At 41.0% G+C, this 27,810-nt stretch overlaps 1 protein-coding gene across 1 annotated transcript; it reads right to left on the bottom strand.

Moving 5' to 3' along the window:
• Nucleotides 1–148: 148 nt before the first annotated feature.
• Nucleotides 149–27,588, bottom strand: CCDC112 (coiled-coil domain containing 112). Its single transcript, XM_063295325.1, has 10 exons — nt 27,328–27,588; nt 25,830–25,945; nt 13,640–13,761; nt 12,557–12,646; nt 11,481–11,556; nt 9,400–9,784; nt 6,786–7,202; nt 1,917–2,012; nt 490–608; nt 149–350 (listed from the first exon to the last, which is right to left on the bottom strand). The coding sequence occupies exons 1-10, from the start codon at nt 27,376–27,378 to the stop codon at nt 320–322; spliced, it is 1,503 nt and encodes a 500-aa protein (XP_063151395.1). The 5' UTR covers nt 27,379–27,588; the 3' UTR covers nt 149–319.
• Nucleotides 27,589–27,810: the final 222 nt, after the last annotated feature.

Below are 27,810 nucleotides of genomic sequence, written 5' to 3'. Positions count from 1 at the left end.
CTGTGTTAATTTCCTCTATTTCTGGATTGAAAAAGAAGACAATAATGAAAGTATGTAGAAAGCAGTACATTTACTACTTTCCCAACTTTACAAAAAGAGGTCACTTGCTAAATCCAGGTTCCAGAGAAAGAAAATACAAACCAAAAAATAGCCTTTGAAAGTACTTTAACACAATGAAAACAATGTATACCTGATTTTTATTTAACATGACATAACATTTATATGTGTATGTACAACATTTCTCATATGTAATACAAACTAATATAGTAATAAATTGTGCTGTTACATATCTTCAAATAAATTATTTGCAGATGTCGAATTATAATCCCTGTCGCCAGCTTGGGACAGCCCTAGAAATGTAAAAATAGGTAAGTATCTTGTAAGTACATTAATCATATAGAAGTACATTAATCATATAAATATTTTAATTTAAGGTAATTTAATTTAAGGTAAGTACATTAATCATATAAAATATTTTAATTTTCTTACCTATGAGGAATATACAAAACTGGCCCTGCACCTATAGGTCCACTCTCTTTTGTTCGTTCTTCCCAAACTTTTGTAGGTTTGTATAACCTATATGGATCTCGAGTTACATTAATGTGAACCTGTTGATAGTGAAAATACAGAAAAAATAATTTAAGGCAATTGCAAACAGAAATGAATACTTAGAAGGGGCAGTGCATTCAAAGTGTCTCAGCAGAATCATACAGAGGGGGATGAGTAGTTGATTTGCAGCTGTTGGATGTCTATTTATATTAGTTTTAATTTTACTGGGTTGATTTAATTTTTATTTATTTTGTTGATTTATTAAGTTGGTGTAATATATTATGATTTTAATTGTGTGCTGCCATGAGTCCTTAGAAATATAGCAGAGTAAAAATATACTAAATAAATGTAATAAATAAATAAATAAAATGGACATTTAACTGGAAATTACCAAACTTAATTGAACATAAAAGAAGTCAAATGTGGCCAGACAGTAATTACAGGGCGGTAACACACCTGATGGAACCAAGACCACTAGAAGCACAAAAATTAACTTTCAGTCCACCAAGATTATTACTCCAGCATTTTAGAATTAGCAGTCTATGGGTCATTATTAGAAGCTCTGTTTCTACTGCTATTGTTGTTGTTTATTCGTTCAGTCACTTGCTATTACTGATAATTAAAATTTAATAGAAAATAATATATATATCTCAGTTATTGTTTAACATTTAACAAGTTTGTCAAGGAAGCTTTAGTTAGCCAAACTTAAAATGTGATTGAACACAATTTTGCACATAAGCAAGTCTTACTGAATTCCATGGAGTTTACCAATTGGAAACCAGGCATAACACTAAAGTCTGGGAGAAGGATCCTAAAACATTTACAGGAGAGAAACACCAAATGAATCCAGCAGGACTTACTGTTGATTCATCATCTATACATATTTAATTTTATGTCTCCTCTTTAGAAAAAAAAGCTATTAGATAAGATCCCATTTCAGTCCCTCTGGTGGGAGGAGATGGGCAGTGACAAATTTGATAGATAGATAGATAGATAGATAGATAGATAGATAGATAGATAGATAGATAGATAGATAGACAGACAGACAGACAGACAGACAGACAGACAGACAGACAGACTGATTTTTTAAATTGCGTATTAGAGGCATACCTACTTTAGCTAATCTCAACTCAATTATCTTTTGCATTTTCTTTCATTCTAATTTATTTACAACTTTTCCTCCCCTTGCTTCCATACAGGTGACTAAATTCCACTTTTAGGATGATACTTAAATATGACAACATTGGAATAAGAAACTAGTATCATATGTGAATTTTTAAATGCCAGATTTCTTTGAAGTCAGAGGACCACTTCTGAAAAATGTACAGTACATGAGACTGAGATACATAACTTGTTAAATTCCTTACCTTCTTTCTCAGCTTAGACAATCTTTTTTCTTTTTCGATCTTTTCATCTTCTTTTGCCTGCTTTTCTAGAACCTTCAATTCAAGTTTATGCAGATCCTGAATAAAATAAATGAAATATTGCTATAAATATATAAATATATATTCTCTCTCTCTCTCTCTTTGTTGCCATGCCAGCCATGTGGAACATCGTCCCCCAGAGATCAGATTGGCTTCAACCCTGAAGACAGGCTTGAGGGTTGGAGTGTTGCAGCCTATGAATTAATTTTATTGAAATATGTGCATTGTATTTGTACTGATAGCATTTTTGTTGTTTTTATCTCAGCTGCTGATTGTCTATTTATTTTGTATTTTTTTTAGTGTTTGCTGGTTTCTTATTGTTGCTAGCTGCCCAGAGTTACTTGTCTGAGATAGGCAACCATATAAATTGAATAAATAAGTCTTATATAAAACAAAAAAAATAAATACATCTTATATAAAACATAGTAGCTTTTTATGTTATTCTTGTTACAAAAGTTAAATAGCCAGTATCAATTAACTATTTTCTATGAATAATTTTAAGCAACAGCCTTGCCTAAATGGCCAGAACATGTAGCAGTGTTCTACTCTGCATTCACCAATGACTTGAATGTTACTCAGCTCTTGACTAATTTGGCAGAGTTTTTTCATTCTCCCATACAGGTAGTCCTCACATTTATGACCCTTGCAGGTCTGTAAAGCAAAGGAAAGCTGAAGTAAGATCATAAGCACAGTCACAATTTCACTTAATGACTGCTTCACTTAACGACCAGGTTGCCAGTCCCAACTGTGGTTGCTAAAGTTGACTACCTGTAATCCCCCTTCATTTTCATAGAACACAAGGATGTCAGTTATCTGCAAAAACCTGCTTCAGAGGCTTCTCTGCAGGCAGGGGATATAAAAATCAAATGTTGTTTAGCGGATTTTTAAAATTTTAAATTGGATTTTTATTCAAGTCAGAATTTAAAACAAGTGCTTCATAAAAACTGAACCTAGCTGGAATATATTAACATGAACACAATCTCATTATAGTCTATCCTGCTTGTTAATGCTAACACTGGGATGTGATATAAGTGCACAGAATATAGCAGATCTCTCTCTAAAAGTACTAAGACAAACATGGTCAATGAATAGGAAATTTGAGATGTAGGCAAGCAGGGGGCATTTGGTTAAAAGTGCAAGGGATATAAATAAGGAATGGAATTAGGAAGTGAAACTAATGTAGGGATGCATTTTTGCCATACACTGATTTGAAAAATATGTTTCTGATCCTCCCAAAGTATATAAAACAAAGCTAATGGGGGCAGCAGGTTGGGGCAGGCTATAAATATTGTAAAATAAATAAAATCAGTAAGAAAGACCCCATATAAGAATATTTTAATGTAGTTTGACTTCCTGTAATTGTAAAAATGAAAAGCAATCATAAACAATACAAAAAGCACAAGAAGATGCTGAAGGAAGCATGGGTACCAACATAATTGTTTCATAATTTTTAATGAAATTAAATGAAATCTACATCTCTCTATCAAAGGATATGTACATTACAAGTATATACTTTCACTGGAAGTGATAATACTCTTTGAGAGTAGAGATACAATGTGATTTCAGTCATTACATCTGAATCTTCCTGTCTAATCATGATTTAAAACTATTTGATTTAAATCAAATCTGCCTGATCTGCAGGTATCCTTAACTTAGGATCTAAGGTGGGTGAACAGGAAGACGGACTGTTCAGTCGAAGGGTCTCACTAATGGAATTCCCCCTGCACCCTATTTTGGTATGTTTGCAGCAAACCCCCTTATACATACCCAGGTTTAAACATTTTCAACTTCTGAAGTTTTCTTTCAGCTTTTGCAAGCTATACCACACACGGCTATTATTATATCATTATTTCATAATATATAAAGCATTTTTAGTTCTTTGACAAATGGCTGACATAGATCAATCAGATGTTGATTGAACATGTGAAAGAAATGATGGCAGCTCCATTTTGTTGCTTTTCTACTCATAGAACAGTTGATTCCATGAGGGGAGGGCCCCAATCCCAACCGATGAAATAGTAACAGGTAAGGATGACAGAGGAATGCATCCCCTTGATCTCTGTAAAAAATAAAGGGCAAGGTATACAGAAATAAAGAGAAGGTGTGGAACGTATCATCCTAAAGCTCTGCTCTTGCATCATCTCAGCTGTTTTATCTCACACATTATTTGCCCCTTGCAGAGGAAGGTCAACACCTCTTTGAGAGGGCAGTGCCAACCACTTTGAAAGAAGTGGTGGTCTGCCCCTTGCTCAACAGACCAGCTCTGGGTCCACTTCTATCTGACAACTATTGTTCTATCTCCAACCTCTCCTTTTTAGGCAAGATTGTTGAGAAAGTGGTTGTGCAACAGTAACAAAGAGTCCTGAAGGATTATGATTATTTGGACCCTTGGAAGGTCCAAATTCAGGCCTGGACACAGGGAGAAATCACACTGGTCTCTCTCATGGATGATTTGGTGGGGCTTGGATGGAGGGAGTGTGACCATCCTCACCCTGCTGGATCTCTTAGTGTTCTTCAATACTTTGTGGGGGTGGGCATTTCACCTTTTATACCACATTCTTATACTCTAGATAAAGCAGGACTTTGTTTTTCATAGTATCATTGGTTGCTAAATATTCAATTCTGTTTCTAATTAATATAATTGGTTAGTAAATATATAAATACATGATACAGCTGCTTTCCTGTGTGCTTGCCTTGTATATTTCTCATTTCCTTATTTCTTCAACCTTATGCATATATAGTTTTCTTATATGCTGTGATATGACTAAACAAAAGGATATTTATATCTGCTACACCAGTGGTTTTGAGATTGTGTTATGTGCTGAGCCAGTTTTTAAGGAACTCATTGCAATAAGCATAAATCAAACATAAAACTGAAAAACCTCTCAGACCCTTAGGCCCTCTCGTTTGCAACCACAATATCTTTCTGGGTTGCCTGCAAGGGTTGGGAACTCTAGGCACCATTTTATAGTGGTTTCACTTCTATCAGAGTGGACAGGTCCAGTCAGAGGTAGCAGAGAAAAAAAGGTCCAGACTTCAGGAATTTCAATACAGGGTACCCCATGGCTTGGTTCTCTCTCTAATCCCAGTTAATCTGCATGAAACCACTGGAAGAGGTCGTCTGGCTGGATGGGCAGAAACAGGCTTACTCATCCCAAGCAAACAGGACTGGCTGTTAATTCAGAAGCGTATTGATTCCAGGGTAATGCCAACTGTGACATTCAGCAGGGTTGTGTTTCCTGGAAAGAGCTGAAGGTTCTCCTTGACTCACAGCTCCTGCTGAAAGAGGAAGTGGAAGCTGGGTGGGGGGCTACTTTTCTAGCTGGTTTGCCATTTGGGACCTTCCCTGGAATAGGTTGCACTGAGGATGGTCACTCATGCCCTTGTCCTCTCACAACTAGATAGGCTAATTTTATCTATATGAAACTGCCCCTGAAGACCAATGATAGTCTTAATTGGTCCAAAATGCTTTTTTTTTGTTAAATTAATTTTTATTAAATAATTTTTTTACAGAATGAAGACAATACAAATTTAGAGAAGAAAAAGAAAAGTGAAGAAAAGTGGTAAGTAAATAAGAAAGAAAAGAGAAAGGAAAAGGAAAAAAGATACAAAGCAGCTTCCAATCTTTATAGCAGTTATAAATGCATTTATATTTTATCCTCTCTCTCTAAAGTTATATTGTGGCTCCCTTCTTTCCATATTCTACCTTTCTAATCATCAAACTCATAAATCACAAATTCATTTTTTTTCTATTTTCAGCAAAAAGTCTATAAAGGGTTTCTAATCACTGACATTAGTTGGTCCAAAATGCTGTGGTTCCCATGTTTATGATGTAGTCCTGGCACTGCCACATTACACCAGTTATAGGAGCTGCATTGATACCAGTTTCAGGGCATTTTAGTGTGTTGGTCACTCCCCATAAAGCCCTACATGGCTTGAGGCCTGCAAATTCAAGAGATTGCCTTTCCCAGGCAGATTTTGCTAGCTTAAATCAGATGATTTATTGTAAACTGCCCAGAGTCTGTTTTGGGAGATGGGCGGTGATAAATTTGATTGATTGATTGATAAATAAATAAATGATCAGGGAACTCCTGCTGAAGACCCCCTCCTATTGTGAGGTGCAATGAGAGGGGGCTCACTGTGGGTGCTCTCCTCCTTTGGAACAGTGTGTTCCCTGCAGGGTGGTTGGCTGCTATCCTTATGGCCTTCTGAAGAAGAGGGAAGAATAGTTCTTTCAGAACACCTCCAGAGGTTGCTTGTATACAACCATATAACCATCAGTGGTGAAATGGTTAGTTTTTATTGCTATTGTTATATCATCATGATATTATATATGCTATTTTGTTATTCTGTTTTACATTTTGTACTCCATCCAGAGTTCTTCAGGATTGGGGAAGTTAATCACTCTTATAAATAAATAAATTGTAGTCCATTCTGCAAACTTCAAACTTGATATAGTATATGCTTGGATAACAGCACATGCAGAAGATCCCTCCTTTTGCTTCAAGGAAATGCTGGGGAGACAATTGGTACATGTACTTCATTTTCATAATTACTGTCTCATCAGTTCAATTCTTGATTACTTCATGCAAGTAGTTATTTTTAAGCCTATACTAGTAATTATTTTAGAAAAAAAAATGAGATTTTTCATTTTTTAATGGAGACAATTGTAGCCAGATGAGATAAGATCAACTGAATATAAACATATTCTATCACTAAGAAGTTTCATACAGTGAAATACAATTGTCCTTCTCATATTAAACCACAGAGAAACCTGAAGTAAATATGGAGGAGGTAAACAAGACTACTTACTCGCTCTTGGAATTTAACAATTTCTTCCGCTGCAGTTCTTTTCCTCTCTTCCCTTTCAGCTTCCTCTCTCTTTTCTTGTTCAAGTCTCAGCAGCTCTTCCTGTTCCTTTTTCTCTCTAGTATAATCTTCCAACAGCAACCTCATTTGAAGCTGCCGCTGACGCTCTCTCTGCTTTTTTTTCTCCTTCTCTTCTTCCTCTTTTAACTGAGCTGCCTGTTTCATTGCACATGCAAGTGCTTTATGTTTCTTCCATGCTTCAAGCTCTACTAATCGCTTTTTCTTTTCCTCTTCAGTTTTCTGCTTCTGAGCTTCTTCACGCTGAAGTTGAACACCAGTGGGCACTTCCTCAGGATTCTCTTTTTGGACTAAGATTTTATCCTTTTCTTCATGTTTCTTCATCTTCCATTTTTGAATGGCCTAGTGTAACAGTAAAGTGAATAAAATAATGCATAAATAAATTTATCACCATGCAAGTTCTAATCCTCTGAAGGAGAACAGAACAGGACCTAAGAAGTATCACAAAACTGTACCTCCTATTAGTAACCTGTACAATTAGGTTTGTGGGGGACTTCATGCTTCTGAAGAATTCATAAATATCTGGCTGGCAACTGCAAGAAACCAAATACTATATAAGGTGGGCCTTGGACTGATCTAGCAGGGCTATTCTTCTGCTTTTATAACTATGCATTAGGAATTTTCCAAGTAACCAATGAAGGGAAAACATTCACGGCTTCTGGAACTCTTTCCAGCTCCTTTGCAGGCAGTGGCCATGGGAGGTGCCCACATATTTTCTGCATAACAAATTCATATGTTGTGTTTGTGTGTGTCCTTTCTCCCCAAGGATTAATTACACTAACCCTAGCCAGATCCAGTCTATTTTTAACTCATTTTTTCCTTGCTGGCCTCTCTTCCTACAACAAATCTGATCCTGTTCTATTTTGTTTTCAGTTATTCTGCTGATGGACAGACAGACATAGGTCTAAACACTTTCACATAATTTCATTCCAACGTCTACTGGTTTAGAAAGAATAAAAAGTATGCGCTTCATTTTATCAGAAACTCATGAGAGATTTTGTCTTGAAAAAGCTACTTAACTTATGCTCTAAAAAGAAGATGTCAATAATATTTCTTTACAATCAATATGAGGCTTGTTTCATTGTTAGAGCCCTTTTGAATTAAGACAGATTTATAGTCATACAAGTAGTACTATATCCATTATCAGAATTTTATCTTAAGAGGAAACTACATGTTCTGCTTCACCTTCTTTAAAATCTCACAACTGCTTATCTAATGCAAATTCAGCCCAGGAAAATAGAATTTGTTGCTAAGAACTTTAAATGGAGACTGTTGTTGTTGTTTTTAGCTGCCAATTTTATCTCATAATACACTCCTGCTGGTTTTTCACAGTTCACGTTTTGTCTAGATCTTTAATGCACTGGGTGGGGAGATGGGGAGAAGAGATAAATCTATCTACCCCTAAAGCATTTCTATGTTGTGGGCAAAGGGGGTAGTCTTGAGGAAGAATTGCTACCAAGACAATGATCAGATAAAAGAAACCTGAGTCTGGGGCAGAACTGTAAGTTGAGAAATCATCTCAGGCAAGACCCTCTGTAATTTTCATGAAGATAAAGGGAAGAAGGAGGGCAAACACATTCAGACTTGTAAGATTCTGTTACTATATCTTTATAATAAAAGTAATGTTGGCCTACATGACTTTGGTTTCCTTGTCTGGTCTACTTAGAAGGGTTGATATTCTATGGCAAATCTTTCTCTCCCAACTCCAGTTCATATACTCTAAGTGAGGGGTGGCATCATATGGTCTTATTAAACTTATGTTACAGACTTGAGCAAACACAAACAATTCTCCAGAATAATGGCAATTTCAATTCAACAACATTTTAAGGGCTACATGTGCCCACCTTGACATTAACAACAGCAAGTGCTGCCGCTTCTAATCATAGGCATTATGATTAGGAAACAACGATTAAACTGCTGAAATCCTTTGTTAGACTGTTGAAAGCTTTTATATTTCAATGGAACTGATTTCCAAATAGCCTGGTTAGATTTGAGTCTTACATACAGAATTATACATCCTGACCATTGTTGAATACATTCCAGTCTGTATGACTATCAACAAAGCTGGAGAATAGAGAAACAATGAACAACTAGGTGAATGTTTGTTGGCAGGAGAACTGTATGCTGTAAGGATATAAAAATGGGGTACCGAACAATAAAGGGAGATAGAGAGAGAACAAAGGGGGATGGTCCTATACAGAACCCAAAAAAGGACAATCTGTTTTCCCAAATGTTCTTGGTTATTGCAACAGCACTTCAGCATGTTAGGTTCAAAAGCACTGAACATTATCACCTGTATTTACCAAATTATATAAGCATTCTTCCTAAACTTAATTCCTAGCATAACAATTGAGAATTATGGGACTTGTAGTTCAACTACATCTAGAGGGTGGTAGGTAAGGGAATACTGATGAAAATGGAAGCACATTTACATACTAGCATAAAAAAAGAACTAGCAGTTAAGAAAAAATTGCCTGGATCAATTCTGATATATTCTGGCACTATTAAATTTATGGGCAGATTGACAAAATTCTCTCACCTCCTTTTTATGTGACTCTAAAATGAGAAATTCTTGATGCCATTTCTCATGTGATTGAATGTCTTCCTTTGTTCTATCAGGGAGGTAATCAAGGGTTTCAGTGATGTATGATGGTTTTCCTTTATGTTTTCTCCAAATTTTTAGGAAGACTAGATGATCACATTCATCCCAACCTCCTTGCCTTCCTCCAGTTTGCTGGAGAAATCTTTCAAGCTCAAGGACTTCTTCAGGAAGTTGATTTTGGACTTCCTTATGTACTGGAAATACATATTGCTTGGAAATTCTTGCAGTTGCTGAAGTTCCTACAGCCCACATCTCAATTTTTCTTTCCAAAGCATTAATCTCATTTGTAGTCATCTTCTCCTCTCTCAGAAGTTCATCATAACTGGAATTTAAAATAAATAAATAAATAAATAAATAAATATAAATAAATCATCCAACACAGAATAAAATGATGTGACACATTCTGCACCTAATTTTCATGAACAGCATATTCTCATACAGCTTGCAAAAAGTTGTATGAACTGAACAAATTTACAAAAACAGTGTGATGTGGTATCAGTTTTGCTGCTTATACAACATCACACTCAGAAAATTGACATGGTTTTTGGATATATATATATTTAGAACAGATCTTTCAATCCCGACACTGGTAGCAAACCTCGGGAATATTCATTCTTCAGAGAGTATTAAGGCATAAATAAATAATAAAATGTAAATATCATTCTTACAAAGGCCAAATACGTTATTCTCTTAGTTACCTAAACACAAAGTAAAATATGTATCTAAAATTAAGGGAATTTGAGTTAACTTTTAAATTCACTATTTTTTTTTCATACAATAGAAACATAAATCAAAGGTAAAAATAATATAGCACACTTCAGCGTGTTAAAGGGCTTTCTTTTATATTCTTATGTGTATGTGTGCACGCACATACATACACACCCTCAATAATTTTTATGACAGAAGTACAAACTGGTCAAAATTATTGTCCCTTCCTTATTATATAAGGCTGAAAGAAAATGGTTTGGCAATGGCTGTCAGTCAAGCTCATAAGAAAAATGAGTAATGATACCAAACACTCCTGGATGAACTGCTCAATCAGCAGAAAAGCACTCTATAACCCCATTTGAATGGCCTGAATGGTAGAAAGGAGTTTGCCAACAGGGGGAACCTATCTTTCCCAGCTGCCCAGCAATGACGTGTAAGGAAGGCTCCATATGTGAACTGCTACTATAGTCATTTGGCAAAGAGAGTGTCTTCCATAGGTATTGTTAGCTTTGATTTCCCTCCTCAACTGAGAATGGGAATTTTCTTTCCTGAAATAAAAAAAATGGAAGAGGAAGAAAAAGGTAAATTATCCCTAACCCCCCACCCCCCATGTCTGATGCAGGCTTCTGGAAATAGCAGAGAAGATGCTGTTTCATTCTACAATCCAGGTGCACATTTTAATTTTATTAATTAGTTTATATGCTGGATTTCTATTTAAATGGAAGTCATGGAAATTTACAATTTGAAACATGAAAAATAATCTAGCGGCTAACAGGAAACTTAAACCTTGACTTTCCATAAAGGTGGTAAAAGAAGAGATTATTTCATGTCTTTAAAAATGCAGTTTACTGTCTTATGGGCTATGAATACATAAAATATTACTAAATGTATCCTTGTTACATAAACAAACTTAGCTTTTGAAAATAAAGTGAATATTTAAAATGTTGATTTTACATCAAATACTAAGAGTGAAGGTAGATTAAAAAATTACTACAAGACATAATGTCTGCAGGTTTAGAACTTACTTTCTACACACTATTGCTTGTAGTTCTTTCTTCAGTGGCTTTCTATAGCACTGTTAAAAGGCCTTTGGGTTATAAGTATTTTACATTGAAATGTTGGTTTACTGGAAATTGTTTTAATAAAGTTAGATTTAATAAAGTTAGATATCTGTATTCTTTACTTTTTTATTCACTTTTTAAATAATATATGGATGTATTATGGTTAACATTTTAAATTTCCTATTAATTAAGTTATAGTAAGTAAAAGCAAGATATACATATTTTATTTTTTTATAAAAACATGAATACATTTGTCGCTGCTCTTCTTTAAAAGCACTTATTGTCGTTTCAGCTTCTTCCATCATTTCTCTAAGCTTGTCAACAACTGCAAAAGTGAGAGGAGATAATGTTTGCATGCCAAAACAAAGAAGTTCAAACATATCACAACATATAGAGAGGTAGTATATCTTAACCCAATTTAAAAGTAAAAATATGACCAAAAAGGGGGATTCAGTATATGCAAATATGCTATTCAGTTCCCAACAGATTTGTGTCAAGAACAGAAGCGTAATCAGAAAATAAATTAACAAAATCAAGTTACAATTAGATAATCTTGACCTAGAATAGTAAGATTTAAAAAATGGATGAACTTATTGTGCCTTCAACAGTGAGACAGAAAAGAGAACTTCAGCAGCAGAGGCTTGCCATAAAAGCTTCCCTTGCTGGAATTCCCTCTTTTGTGCAACAATTCAAGCTGAAGGAGTCCAGTCCCATTTTGCATCTAGCCACCCTGACTTGATCCCAGGTAAAGGGATAATTGCAGCTAATCTGGAAATAGTATAAAGTCACAACACTCACTGCAGAAATGTCTAAGGTGACATCAACATCATCCTTTGCAGAGGTTTGCCTGCATTCTATAAGCTTAGGAGAGCCAGTTTGGTGTAGTGGTGAAGGTGCTGGCCTCAGGAGACTTTGTTCTGGGCTTCCCTTAGGCATAAAAGCCAGCTGGGAGAATTTGGGCCAGACACTCTCTCTCAGCCCAACCCACCTCACAGGGTTGTTGTTGTGGGGAAAATAGGAGGCAAGAGGTATGTTCACCACCTTGAGTTGAGCAATTTTTTTAAAAAAAGGTGGGATAAAATAATAATGATAATAATAATAATAATTTCAACGTGTTCCTTAGTAAGTGAGCAGAGAACTGTGAAGTCTGAAAGTTACCTTGCAACTCTGTTCAGTTTAATCCAAGTACCTAATAAAAATCTTTTCAACTTCATAATTAGGAAATTTACTGCTGCTAAAACACAGATAATCCATTTATAACACAATGATTCAAACTACTTTTAAGGATTTTGCTTGTGTAACTAAAATATTATTAGCAGGCTTACATTCTGGAGTTGGTTTCACATCTTTTAGCTGTTGCTGAAGTCCCTGAACAGTACTATGGATTTTGGTCAGTTTTTGCTGGATTTTCGCCTCTATGGAAAAAAACCCACACAGCATCTTACTAGTATTTTTTCCACTAGAGAATCATGTTGTTTTAATAACTTACCCTCAGATCACTTTGAATATACTTTTCCTATTGTCTTTCCCAGGAATCAGTACCAGCCTTAGTTCTTCATAATCAATATAGTTTTGACACATGTGCAGAAAAGTCAATCTGTTTCTGAACAGCACTTGTTCTAGAGTTTAGTGTACACAACTGTAGCCTAGAAACATTAGCTTGAACACCTGGAAGTTACTTCTGAATAAATATGCGCAGAATTGCATTAGCAATACTTCCATAGTTGACTTCACAGTGTAAGTTCTCAATATTTCTCAAAAGGCTATTTCCACCACAAAAAGAACTGATACCTGACATCAAAATTTCAAGTATCATAAAAATGCACAAATGCCTAAAACGCTCTTCTCTACTACTCTTAATATAAACGTTCAGAAATGAAGCAGAAAAATATGAAATAATGTTAAGAATCTGCTAAACAATTTTTTGTAAGTTAGAACAGGATTACATTATCCAGTATATAGCAAGTTCACTCATCTTTATTCAAATGTCACTCTACCACGATCCCCTACCGTATCTTCCTATATGAAGATCAGTGATCTGGCAATGAGTGAAGAAAGTAAGGTATCTTCCAAAACTGCTTTCTCTGCAGAGGCAATGGATAATCTTGCCGTGGCAAAGTGGAACTCTTATTCCACTACTAGATCATTACTTCGAGGTATTCTGGCTCTGCTCACTAATATCATATAGCTGAAACCCATTATTTCCGTCAATGGAGATTTCCTAATCCTAACTCATGAGGTGCCATTCTGAAGGTCCTCCAGCCTTCATACAACCTGCAGGGGAGCCCACTATGAAAACTTCAAAGCTGATCTGTTGTTTACACAACATATAATGAAGCACGTAGGTATTTTCAGTATTTTTCAAAGTAGTTAATGAATAAACATAAATAAATAAAATAACATTTTACTTTCCGTTTTTCGGTCTTTAGTCAATTTGTGTTCCAGTTCTTCCAATTTGTAATATTCTATCCTAAAATCACTCTTCTTATTGAAGAGAAGAATATTTTTATCCTTTTCAAGGTTCACAAGTCTGGGAAAAGGGAGAAGATTGGTTGAAAATACATATCTGTTAAGTAACATGATAAATACTAATATTAGAAATCAAAAGTTCTATGTTAAATGTAATACTACAAACTCAGAATTTTTTCAGACAAAATTGTTTTCTTTATATTTGAAATGTAATAAACCTACTGAAATCTTTACTTAAATTATTCTTGATGGTCATTATGACCTATAGGAAGGTTAATTTAAGGCAGATAGTAGATATAAACTTCAGCAAAGGATCGTTACCTTGTCATGGTGCTGGAGCTTGAGCACCTCAATGATGCCATGAGCTGAACCGTGAAGGGCCACCCAAGACGGGAAGGTCATGACAGAGAGGTCAGACTAAATGCGATCCCTGGGGAAGGTAATGGCAACCCACCCCAGTATTCTTGCCGTGAAAACTAAATGGATCAGTACAACCAGAGATATGTCGGTATGCCATTGGAAGATGAGACCCCCAGGTCGGAAGATGGTCAAAATGCTACTGGGGAGGAACAGAGGATGAGTTCAACTAGCCCCAGACGTGGTGATGCAGCTAGCTCAAAGCCGAAAGGACGGCTAGCGGCTGACGGTGCTGGTGGTGAACGGCGAATCCGATGTTCTAAGGATCAACACACCATTGGAACCTGGAATGTAAGATCTATGAGCCAGGGCAAATTGGATGTGGTTATTGGTGAGATGTCAAGATTAAAGATAGACATTCTGGGTGTCAGTGGACTGAAATGGACTGGAATGGGCCACTTTACATCAAATGACCACCAGATCTACTACTGTGGACAAGAGGACCACAGAAGAAATGGAGTAGCCTTCATAATTAATAGTAAAGTGGCTAAAGCAGTGCTTGGATACAATCCAAAAAATGATAGAATGATCTCAATTCGAATTCAGGGCAAGCCATCTAACATCACAGTGATCCAAATATACGCCCCAACCACAGATGCTGAAGAAGCTGAAGTAGAGCAGTTCTATGAGGATCTGCAGCACCTACTGGAAAACACGCCTAAAAGAGATGTTATTTTCATCACGGGAGACTGGAATGCTAAGGTGGGCAGTCAAATGACACCTGGAATTACAGGTAAGCATGGCCTGGATGAACAAAACGAAGCAGGACATAGGCTGACAGAATTTTGCCAAGACAACTCACTCTGCATAACAAACACTCTCTTCCAGCAACCTAAGAGACGGCTTTATACATGGACTTCCCCAGATGGACAACACCGAAACCAGATTGACTACATCCTTTGCAGCCAAAGGTGGCGGACATCTATACAGTCGGTAAGACCTGGAGCTGACTGTAGTTCAGATCACGAACTTCTTCTTGCACAATTTAGGATCAGACTAAAGAGATTAGGGAAGACCCACAGATCAGCTAGATATGAGCTCACTAATATTCCTAAGGAATATGCAGTGGAGGTGAAGAACAGATTTAAGGGACTGGACTTAGTAGATAGGGTCCCAGAAAAACTATGGACAGAAGTCCGCAACATTGTTCAAGAGGCGGCAACAAAATACATCCCAAAGAAAGAGAACACCAAGAAGGCAAAATGGCTGTCTGCTGAGACACTAGAAGTAGCCCAAGAAAGAAGGAAAGTAAAAGGCAACAGTGATAGGGGGAGATATGCCCAATTAAATGCAAAATTCCAGAGGTTAGCCAGAAGAGATAAGGAATTATTTTTAAACAAGCAATGCGTGCAAGTGGAAGAAGACAATAGAATAGGAAGGACAATAGATCTCTTCCAGAAAATTAGAAACTTCGGAGGTAAATTCCAGGCCAAAATGGGTATCATCAAAAACAAAGATGGCAAGGACCTAACAGAAGAAGAAGAGATCAAGAAAAGGTGGCAAGAATATACGGAAGACCTGTATAGGAAGGATAACAATATCGGGGATAGCTTTGACGGTGTGGTCAGTGAGCTAGAGCCAGACATCCTGAAGAGTGAGGTTGAATGGGCCTTAAGAAGCATTGCTAATAACAAGGCAGCAGGAGACGACGGCATCCCAGCTGAACTGTTCAAAATCTTGCAAGATGATGCTGTCAAGCTAATACATGCTATATGCCAGCAAATTTGGAAAACACAAGAATGGCCATCAGACTGGAAAAAATCAACTTATATCCCTATACCAAAAAAGGGAAACACTAAAGAACGTTCAAACTATCGAACAGTGGCACTCATTTCACATGCCAGTAAGGTAACGCTCAAGATCCTGCAAGGTAGACTTCAGCAATTCATGGAGCGAGAATTGCCAGATGTACAAGCTGGGTTTAGAAAAGGCAGAGGAACTAGGGACCAAATTGCCAATATCCGCTGGATAATGGAAAAAGCCAGGGAGTTTCAGAAAAACATCTATTTCTGTTTTATTGACTATTCTAAAGCCTTTGACTGTGTGGACCATAACAAATTGTGGCAAGTTCTTAGTGGTATGGGGATACCAAGTCATCTTGTATGCCTCCTGAAGAATCTGTATAATGACCAAGTAGCAACAGTAAGAACAGACCATGGAACAACGGACTGGTTTAAGATTGGGAAAGGAGTACGGCAGGGCTGTATACTCTCACCCTACCTATTCAACTTGTATGCAGAACACATCATGCGACCTGCTGGGCTTGAGGAATCCAAGGCTGGAGTTAAAATCGCTCGAAGAAACATTAACAATCTCAGATATGCAGATGATACCACTTTGATGGCTGAAAGCAAAGAGGAACTGAGGAGCCTTATGATGAAGGTGTCGTGTTCACCGTTGCGATGCTTGTGACAGCGCAACGACTCACATAACAATACAGGGAAATGGGTGCCAGGGGATTAAGGGAAAAGGCAACTGGTTAACAAAAGAGAGCAACAGCTGCTGGCAACAAAGTAATGACTCTAGCCGGAGACAGGAAGGAAGAGATACAATGTTGCAAAGAAGGTAATTGACAACACCTGACCACGAGGCATGCCCGAGCTGTCAAAAAGAATCACGAAACTAATCGTCCGGCAATGACCCATCACCGGCCGGGGAAATCGATCAAGAAACCACCCGAGGCACAGGAGGGGGCTCCACGACCACTCACCCACCGGCAACGGGACAATCGGGGCTCGGGGCACACCCGGAGTAAGGAGGGGTGGAGCGCTGACCGGCGCGGGCTATTTAAATCCCGTTCCGGCGCGCTCCACTCACTCTCAGCTTTTCCTAAGGCATGCATTCTATACTCAATTAAAGCCAGAGCCTAAAGCCTACATTAGAGTCTGTGTTTTATTGGGTAGCAGGCAGAGCCTGACATAAAGCTGAGAGTCACCAAACCAGCATCGCCAAGCTCCACCGGACGAAAATTTTTCCGCGGGAGGAACCAACTGGTGAGAAACGGAACCAGGGACAGCGATGGAGCCAGCACTTCGCACCAGAGGCGTGAAGGACGGCCCGCAAGAGGCAGAGGCGGCCCGACGACGGCTGGAGGCAACGCACCCCACAGGAGCCACGGACACCCTCCCTGCCCACACCACACCCCAGTTCTAGACCTGGAGCCCAACCCAGACGGGGGAACCCTGACGGAAGACGAAGTCACGGACCAACAACTCGCTTGGGCTGACGGAATAGGATCCCAGATGGGAACACCCTACCCCAGCTGGAGGCTCTGCTACCCAGAAACGCCCGAGCAGGATGGCACAAGACTACATACCGGACAGCATCTGGCAGCACCGACGTCAGACGACCAGGGCACGCCAGACAGGGTCACGGCCCTAGAAGCCCAGGTACGATACCTTGAGCACCTGCTCCTGTCCCTGCCAGTGGCAGATGAGGACACGACCCTGAAAGCCAAGGTACGAGACCTGGAACACATGCTCCAGTCCCTGGCAACAATCGTCAGCGAGCGCTCCAAGACTGAGGCAGCACAGGGGGTAAGAGGGGACCGGGGCAACATACCCACCCCATCTACAACCCCGAGCGGGAGGGGCCAAGCTCGAGACTCCACCGCAGGGGATCGCGCCCCCAGGCCAGTGGGAACCATCCTTCAACACCCACGGGGGGGACGGGACCCGCAACACGGGAGGTTCGCAAAAGACTTCACCGTGCAATTTGACGGGAACCCCACAAAACTGTCCTTCTTCTTGACCAACAAGAGGGACTACATGGCCCAATACGAACATTGTTTCAGCACAGAAGCCGCCAAAATCTCGGCGGTGGCCACCAGACTCCAGGATAGGGCTGCGGTCTGGTATGTACAGATGCACGAGTCCGGAGCCCCAGCCTTAACCAACTTTCATGACTTCCTTGCCAAGCTGAAACATTACTTTGAGGACCCCCTGGAGAAGGAAAGGGCAAAGTGCACACTCCTAGCACTGCGGCAGGGCAAAAGAACGGTGGCCGACTACGCCCTCGAATTCAAGGTCCTCGCGGGCAAAATCACAGAATGGTCAGAGGCCACCCTGATCGACATGTTCAAACGTGGCCTCAAGCGGGAGGTGCTCCAATGGACACTCTACAGGGACGACCCGGCCTCCCTTCACGGGTGGATTTGTCTAGCCGGCAAAGCAGAGCACGCGCAGCGCACATTCCTGCTCGCAACCGCAGAAGACAAAATCCTGCCCAGCACAAGAGGACCAGTCCCACAGCTGGGGCCAACCTGGCACGCAGACCAACAGAGGCTTGCCCGCGGGCAGTGCACTAAGTGCGGGAAAACGGGGCACCAAGCGGCAGATTGCTTCACGAACAGAGCAACGGATCGCCTGCCCAGACCCGCACCGAAGACGCCGCACAAACCATCCAACCCCCCCCCCCAGACGGCTGACAGGAGCATTAGCAACCCCGGACGAGGACGCCTACCTCGCAGGGGACGCGAGTGACGCCCAAGAACAGCCGGCAGGAAACGCTCCCCACCTGCTCTAAGCAGCGCCGCTGGGCAGGTGGTGAAGAAGGGGCGCAACAACCCCAGGGTGAGTGATGACTGCTCCATCCTGGCAGGGACAATCAAACTCGCTTACGGCCCCAGAGCCATTGCGGTCGAAGCTCTGGTGGATTCTGGGTGCTCCAGAAATCTGATCCACCCCAACATTGTCACCGCACTCAAACTGCCCTGTTCCCCCCTCCCTAAACCGTTGGCGTTCCACCAGCTAGACGGCTCCACAGCGGGGGGGGGGGGAGACCGGCCAGCCAGAGGACCGAAATGTTCACCCTGACAATGGGCACCCACAAGGAATCAATAAACTTTGTGGTGACCCAGATAGGGAAACCCATAATAGTATTGGGGATCCCATGGCTAACACGCAATAACCCCCACATCGACTGGAGGACACGCTCCATCAAGTTCAAAGATGGCGTCTACCAGGCACCGACACCGGACAAACCACCTACTCCGACAGTGGGGAGGGCAGAGGCTGTCGCCCACGACAATGACCCCCCCCAGAAGGACTGCCAGAGCAATATGCAAACTTTGCAGATGTCTTCGGAGAGGAGGAGGCGGACCAACTACCCCCCCACTGCAAGATGGACTGCACAATTGAGCTGCTCCCAGACGTCCCCTTACCCAAACCCAAGATCTACCCCATGACCCAGAGAGAATTAGCGGCTCTGCGGGAATTCTTGGACAAGAACCTTTCCAGGGGCTTCATAGAACCAGCGAACTTGCCGGTTGGAGCACCCGTCCTATTTCGAGAAAAGAAGGACGGCACCTTAAGACTATGCACCGATTACCGCGGATTAAATTCTGCTTCCCTATCCAATAAATACCCACTACCCCTCGTAAAGGACATGCTAGCACACCTGTCAAAGGGCAGGGTGTTCTCCAAACTCGACCTCCGCAAAGCATATTACAGAATCCGCATCAGGGAAGGGGACGAGTGGAAAACGGCATTCAACTGTCCCTTGGGCTCCTTTCAATATAAGGTACTGCCATTCGGCCTTGCGGGGGCTCCGGGGATCTTCATGCAACTCATAAACGAGGTGCTGCATGAGCACCTATTCAAGGGCGTGCTAGTGTACCTGGATGATGTCCTCATCTACACGAGGACGCAGAAGGAACACGAAAGGTTGGTGAGGCAAGTCCCCACTAAACTACGAAAAGCCAAACTCTACGCTAAGCTGTCCAAGTGCAAATTCCACAAATCGCGCTTGGACTACCTAGGGTACAGAATCTCGGACAAAGGCGTAGAAATGGACCCCACGAAGGTCCAGGCAGTTTTGAGTTGGGAACGCCCATGCACCAGGCACCAACTTCAAAGCTTCCTTGGGTTCGCGAATTTCTATAGGTCCTTCGCAAGGGGGTTCGCGGAAATAGCCCTACCCTTAACAGATTTGCTCAAGACCAAGGGAGTCGGGGAGACGCGCAAGGTAAAAAACCCAGGGGCCGTACTTAATTGGACTCCTGCCTGTCAAACGGCATTTGACAGGCTGAAAGCGCTGTTTACAGCGGAGCCAATCCTTGTGCACCCGGACTCCGAACGACCTTTTGTGGTGCAGGTGGACGCCTCTGACTTTTCAATAGGCGCCATCCTGCTGCAAAAGGATTCCGCAGGAATCCCTAAGCCATGCGCCTACCTCTCGAAGAAATTCTCAGAGACGGAGAGGCGATGGCACGTATGGGAAAAGGAGGCGTTTGCGGTTAAAGCGGCACTGGAGGCTTGGCGTCACCTTCTGGAAGGGACAACCTGCCTGTTCGAGGTCTGGACAGACCACCGCAACCTCGAGGCGCTCTGTACGCCCCGACGCCTCAGCCCTAAGCAAATAAGATGGGCTCAGTTCTTCAGCCGGTTTAACTTCCAGCTGAAGTTCATCAGGAAAAAAGAACTTCCTGGCAGACGCGCTTTCCCGACTGCCCCAGGACGCGGAGCCCATCTCCAACATTGTAGGGACGGTGCTTTCCGATTCCCAGCTGGGTATGGCGGCGATCACCCGGGGTCGCATGCAGGGACAGCCCGCCCCCCCCCCCACAAACGACTACGATGCAACCCGCCACCAGACACAGGCAACCTCAACTGCCAGGTGGGATACGGGCAGACCTCATAACAGCATTGAAATCTGACCCCTGGCTCCTCGCCAACCCCAACAAGGTTACTATGGACCAGGACCTAGCATGGGGGGAGGGTAGACTATATGTACCCAACTCACAACGGCAGGCGATCCTCAACAGATCGCATGACAGCAAACAGGCTGGGCATTTCGGATTCTTGAAAACCCTGCACCTGACTCGGAGGCAGTTTTGGTGGCCCTCACTGAGAAAGGACATCAAGAAGTATGTGGCATCCTGCCCAGTGTGCGCGATGGCCAAACGACCGACGAGCAAACCCCAGGGGCTGCTGCAACCCGTAGCGGAGCCCTCCCGCCCTTGGGAGGAAATCTCAATGGACTTCATAGTCGACTTACCGCCCAGCCAAAAGAAATGGTCATCTGGGTGGTGAAAGATTATTTCTCTAAACAAGCGCATTTCATCCTGAGCTTCGATTCCGTCAGCCCAACAGCTGGCGAAACTGTTCCTAGTCCACGTGTACCGCCTACACGGATGCCCCTCCCGCTTGGTGACCGATAGGGGCACACAATTCACCTCGAGGTTTTGGCGGGCTTTTTTAAAACTGACCAGTACCCAACAAGCCCTGTCAACTACCTGGCATCCCCAGACAGATGGCACCACAGAGATCCTCAATGCCACACTGGAACAATTCCTCCGCTCTTATATAAACTATCACCAAGACAACTGGGTCGACCTCCTCGTGTTTGCAGAGGTCGCATACAACAATGCAATACACCAGAGCACCGGAAAAAACCCATTTGAGGTGGTGTCGGGTCGAGAGTTCCTCCCCATTCCGGAACTACCTCAGCCTCCGTCCCCAACAATGGCCGCTTGTGATTGGGGTAAGAAAATCACAGACTCCTGGCCGGTCATCAAGGACGCGCTTAAAGAAGCACAAACAGCATACAAAACGCAAGCAGACAAGCACCGGTGACAGCAACCAACATTTCAGGTGGGAGACATGGTCTATCTGTCTACCAAATGCATAAAGTCGCCGCAACCGTCAAAGAAGCTGGGCCTCAAGTACATTGGACCATTCCGGGTGACACAAATAGTGAACCCAGTCATGGTGCGCCTGGACCTGCCACATAATTTAAAGAAACTGCACCCGGTATTTCACTGCAGCTTACTTAAGCCAGCAAGTGATCCCTCCTGGTGGCACCCACGCACGTCCCCCCCCCCGCCTGTGATGATAGACGGACAGCAACACTTTGAGGTAAAAGAGGTGCTTGACTCCCGCAAGCAGCGGGGCTCCCTCCAATACCTCGTGAAGTGGAAACACTTTCCACACCCTGAATGGGTCGCTGCCCGTCACGTTCAGGCTCCTGACCTGGTCCGCACATTCTACACCGCCTACCCCGCAAAACCCGCGGCTTAACCTTCCAAAAGGGGGGCAGTATGTCATGATCACCGTTGCAATGCTTGTGACAGCGCAACAACTCACATAACAATACAGGGAAATGGGTGCCGGGGGATTAAGGGAAAAGGCAACTGGTTAACAAAAGAGAGCAACAGGTGCTGGCAACAAAGTAATGACTCTAGCCGGAGACGCGGAAGGAAGAGATACAATGTTGCAAAGAAGGTAATTGACAACACCCGACCACGAGGCACACCCGAGCTGTCAAAAAGAATCACGAAACTAATCGCCCGGCAATGACCCATCACCGGCCGGGGAAATCGATCAAGAAACCACCCGAGGCACAGGAGGGGGCTCCACAACCCCTCACCCACCAGCAACGGGACAATCGGGGCTCGGGGCACACCCGGAGTAAGGAGGGGTGGAGCGCTGACCAGCGTGGGCTATTTAAATTCCGTTCCGGCGCGCTCCACTCTCAGCTTTTCCTAAGGCATGCATTCTATACTCAATTAAAGCCAGAGCCTAAAGCCTACATTAGAGTCTGTGTTTTATTGGGTAGCAGGCAGAGCCTGACAGAAGGTGAAAGAAGAAAGTGCAAAAGCTGGCTTGCAGCTAAACCTCAAAAAAACCAAGATTATGGCAACCAGCTTGATTGATAACTGGCAAATAGAGGGAGAAAATGTAGAAGCAGTAAAATACTTTGTATTTCTAGGTGCGAAGATTACTGCAGATGCTGACTGCAGTCAGGAAATCAGAAGTCGCTTAATCCTTGGGAGAAGAGCAATGACAAATCTCGATAAAATAGTTAAGAGCAGAGACATCACACTGACAACAAAGGTCTGCATAGTTAAAGCAATGGTATTCCCAGTGGTAACATATGGCTGTGAGAGCTGGACCATAAGGAAGACTGAGAGAAGGAAGATTGATGCTTTGGAACTGTGGTGGTGGAGGAAAATTTTGAGAGTGCCTTGGACTGCAAGAAGATCAAACCAGTCCATCCTCCAGGAAATAAAGCCAGACTGCTCACTTGAGGGAACGATATTAAAGGCAAAACTGAAATACTTTGGCCACATAATGAGAAGACAGGACACCCTGGAGAAGATGCTGATGCTACGGAGAATGGAGGGCAAAAGGAAGAGGGGCCGACCAAGGGCAAGGTGGATGGATGATATTCTAGAGGTGACAGATTCGTCCCTGGGGGAGCTGGGGGTGTTGACGACCGACAGGAAGCTCTGGCGTGGGCTGGTCCATGAAGTCATGAAGAGTCGGAAGCGACTAAACAAATAAGCAACAAAAGTAGATATAAAATGTATTTATTTATTTATTTAAATTTTATCGCCGCCCATCTCCCCCCAAAGGAGGAACTCTGGGCAGTTTACAATTTATCATTTTATTATTTATCATTTTATTCCTTTTGTAAATTTAATTTAAAGCAATAAATAAATAATTCCTAAAAATGTAATTAGTGGATACCTATTAACTAAGATAATAAAGTCTAACAAGAGTTAAAGCAGAAACTGTTTTTGTTGGGAGTTCTTTTGGTAAATATACTGGATATTATTTTCTATAATCTTTTAAAAATTAAACGAATTATTGTCGCAGTTGTAGACTGCTACATTCAGACTGTAACCTGCTAGTTCAGATATACAATCCACATCAACACAAGGAAGAGATATCCCATCTTCTCCCTCTGCCGGTGATAGATAAACGTAGGTCATTTTAAAACTAGGGGAGAACTCTGGGTTAAGCATGTGGAGAAAGGCTGGGAAAAGGAATGGGCTTTGTTCTCTCTCTCAAGCAACAGCAAAATTAACTTACTGGAATCTCCAAGAAGCTAGGAATTCCAGATAAATGAAGCAGAGGGAACATCTGTTTCAAGTGTTTTCTATTTCTACAGAAATAGGTAAAAATCTTCTACCCAGAAATCTACTCTAGGTTTAATTTATTTCCTGTGTGATGCTAAGTCAAGCATCACTGTCCCATGTTCAACTAACTATGAAGGTATTATTTCTACTTATAATCTTCTTCTGATTTGTAATAATAATTTGGAAATTTTTCTTAGTATCTTCCCAAAGCTGGAGAAATTTGTAGCAGACCATTGCCATCTTGTGATCTGTCTGGAGCACTGTATTTTTATTGGTTTTTCTATTTTCTGCTTGGTTTTCCTGTAATCTGGGCATTTTGTAAGTCATTTTCTACAAAGTTGAAAGTATGTATTTTAGTATTTGAAGTTAAAGGGAGTATACATTTTATCTTTTCTTTTAAAATAAAGTTTGATTTCATTTATCTCTTGTAAGATAAGGAAGGCCTGACTCCTGTAGCCAAATGTGTTTATACTGTATGGCAAGAAGTGGCATTATAGAAATTCTCTCCACTTCTGTTTTTCTACCTTTTTAATTACCAGAAAGGCAACAAATATTATGAGAGTCCTCTCTCATACTGAGATTAGTGGGTAGACACTAAGTGAGACACCCTTTGAAAGATAGGTGGTAGCAATAGAAACTATCAAGATGCTACCTCAAAGAAAGAGACGAAGACAGAGACAGAGAACTTCTGGGAAAGGAGGATGAGACCTTCAACCTTTCACCCTATGGACTCAGTCAGTTCGCTATAAAAATAACATTAAAAAAAGACTGACTAGATAAATTATTTTACACTATCCATATTTCCACATGAAAAGCATTGAAACAAAGCATATTAAATAAATATTTTAATAGTCAATAAATCTGATCTGTAAATTAATATCGTTGTAAGTAAATTTAAAAATAGTCTGCAACCACATCATTTTTTGAATGATATAAACCACCACCTCATTTACAGGCAAATTAGATGTGAACAGGATTGGCTACCTAAAAATAATAGTTAAAAGAAAACCTTTAACCCCAAAAGTCACACAATGCATGTGACAGGCTGTAACATATAAGGATCATAAATCCAATGTTCCACAGAATCATCCTAATAAAAAGTATTTGGGAATGTAATTTCAAAATAAATAAGATGTAAATTAAAACATCCATGTAAACAAGCAATATCCATAAAGATATCATGTTGCAGAAAGCAGAGAACTATTCAAAAATAAATTTAGAATTAAAAATGTTGTTCCTTTAAAGTAAAATATATTATTAATTTGTTTATTGAATTTATCCCTGCCACAATCAAAGGCAGTTTGCAAAACATCTATAAAAATAATAAAATGTCCAAGGTTTAATATATCAAACCAAAAATAAAAGACAATAAAACAAATTCAATCAACTCACCCACTCCCAAAACATACAGACTGAAGGCATCACTTTATACCCCAACAATTTACTGCTGTGAGATGGGTGGCCAAATAAAATATTTATATAAATAAATAAAATCTTTGAAATAGCACAATTTTTAATACCTTATGTAAAGCTGATCAAATTTCCAGCTGTTCCAGACCAATAGAAAAACAATCTCTGCATGCCTATACTCCACTCTCCTTGCAAAAGTGTGGAACCACTAGCAGGTTCTGTTCTCCTAGCTCCACAAGATGGGCAAATTAGGAAAATAAAATTTTGTGAAACTGAACAAGCTAGCTTACAGGTTGCTACAGCTACTTACATTCAATAACAATATCAACAAATTTCAAACATCCCTTTCTTACAATACCTGACAATTTTTAAAATATTTTATTTTTTACTTTACCATGTCTTGTTTAGACAGGTTATACCATTATAGAATTTAAACTTACTGATTTTTTAGTTTATTGCTTGTTCTTACAAATTCAGCTTTCTTAACTTGATCAGTTTTGATCTTCCAGCTCTGAAAATGTTGAAGAGCATCTGGAGCACTAAAACAGCTGTCATTCTATATAAAACAAAAATTTAAAAATCATTATAATCAAATACAGTAGTGTATTTTCATTAAAGAGTGTTTGAAACAAAGACCGAGGAAAGCTCAATTTAGATGTAAAACTACTTCAAATTTCACCTAAATGTTGTTCATTTTAATAACATGGTAATATGGTAAAAGCAATCCTGCAAGAACCCTTCAAGGCTAAAATGTTTTGATATTTTACCATCTTCAAAATTCTATGGCAAAGCAGATTACATTACTTGAATGCTGAATTTGACAATAAAGCAGCAGAAAATTGAGACAATTTTAATATTTCATTACTGTTTCTGGAAAGTAGGGAATATGTTATCCTTTTCAACCAAAAGGATGCTCCCTGTGCACAATAGGAAGATGGTCATAATAGTTTCCCTGCAATTAAAAAGCACAAAGAGTTCCATGTTTTACCCAGGTTAGATAAAGGAGAGACACACAAGACATCCAATTACTCTTCCCATATGTCTGGCTTTCCCTGGACATGTATTCTACCTAGCTGGAAAGCAAAATTTCCCCCCAAATGTCTGAAACTGGAGCAGCAGCAGCAAATGACAGGGGCAGTTGAGAGCAGGAGGCAAATGCAACATTCAGAAGAAAACGTGACAGAGCTTCCCAGCTTTACGGTCTGGGAAAGAAAGTAGTCTCTGCTGCCTCCTGATTGTTGCAGGAAAGAAAAAGGAAGCATCCAACAAGCACGTAAAATGAAGTACAGTCAGACACAAGATGGCAAAAGCATTTGATAATGCTGGAGAGATTTTTAAATTTAGTATTTAGAGGCAAAGGCTTTCCGTTTCATATCACTGGTTGAAGTGGTAGGGACTTTTCATAATGAACAGTGATTTATAAGTATAGAGATCTGTATAGAGGTTTTTGTTCTGAAACCCTGGCTGTATCGGGTTTATTCCACTCACTTTTCTCCTGTACTTCAGCTACTGAGCCAACCGCATATTGGGTTCGATTCAGTCCGGTACAGGCTCTCCTCCACTCCCTTTAAAACGACCAGGTTTCACTGTCCATGCCATGCCCCGGAGGAAATCGGCAATAGCCTATGACTCCATACATTTCTACTAACAAGCCTGCCTGCCCAAGTAAATCATAATATAGATCTGCTGGCGTAGTCTTCTCCTACTTGAGGCCTTTCAGAAGAGGCAAAAGATAACTTCCAGCATTCCCGGCACCGTAGCCCACTGATATCAACGTCGGGAAAACTGACCGGGAAGCGGGGGGGCGGCGGGGGACAGTCCGAAGACGACCGTTTGATCTCAGCTTAATATATCCAGCCAGATCTCTCTCACACACCTCCCCCGTCATGCAACTGGGGAGGAAGGCTTTAGTAGCGAGGCTGAGGTGGGCGAATTTACCTGTTGGTACTTGGTCGCTGCCACAAGCGCCTCCGTTGCTAGGGCGGCCATGTTTCAAACCGAGAAATAAGGCGGGACAGCACAGCGGCGGAGGGAGGTCCTTCCCTCTCTATGGTTGACGTCAAGCCTGTACAAGGCAGTGCGGGGCGGCTGGGCAGCACGCTAGGGTGTGGCCAGTTTTTTAATCTTTGTTATACGGTTTTTATAGGTTAAAGCATCTAAGGTTCAGAACTAGCCTTCTGATTCCTGGAAGTTGAGAGCTGCCCATAGAAATCACCAGAAAAATTCAGAATGTTAGCCTAGCTGTGAAGATTAACAACATCCTAAATGTCTTATACTTCATTAAAAAAAAGTTTGCCCTGTTCAATTTGTATTCTGTATGGATGAAAACAAACTGTATGTTTTTAATGTTTGTTTTGACTCAGATCACATTTCATTCAGAAACTCCCATTTATTAAAACTTGTCAAAACCCACATTCCTAA

The sequence above is a fragment of the Candoia aspera genome, chromosome 2 (assembly GCF_035149785.1).
Source record: "Candoia aspera isolate rCanAsp1 chromosome 2, rCanAsp1.hap2, whole genome shotgun sequence".
NCBI classification, from domain to species: domain Eukaryota; kingdom Metazoa; phylum Chordata; class Lepidosauria; order Squamata; family Boidae; genus Candoia; species Candoia aspera.
This window is presented reverse-complemented; position numbering and strand designations above follow the sequence as displayed.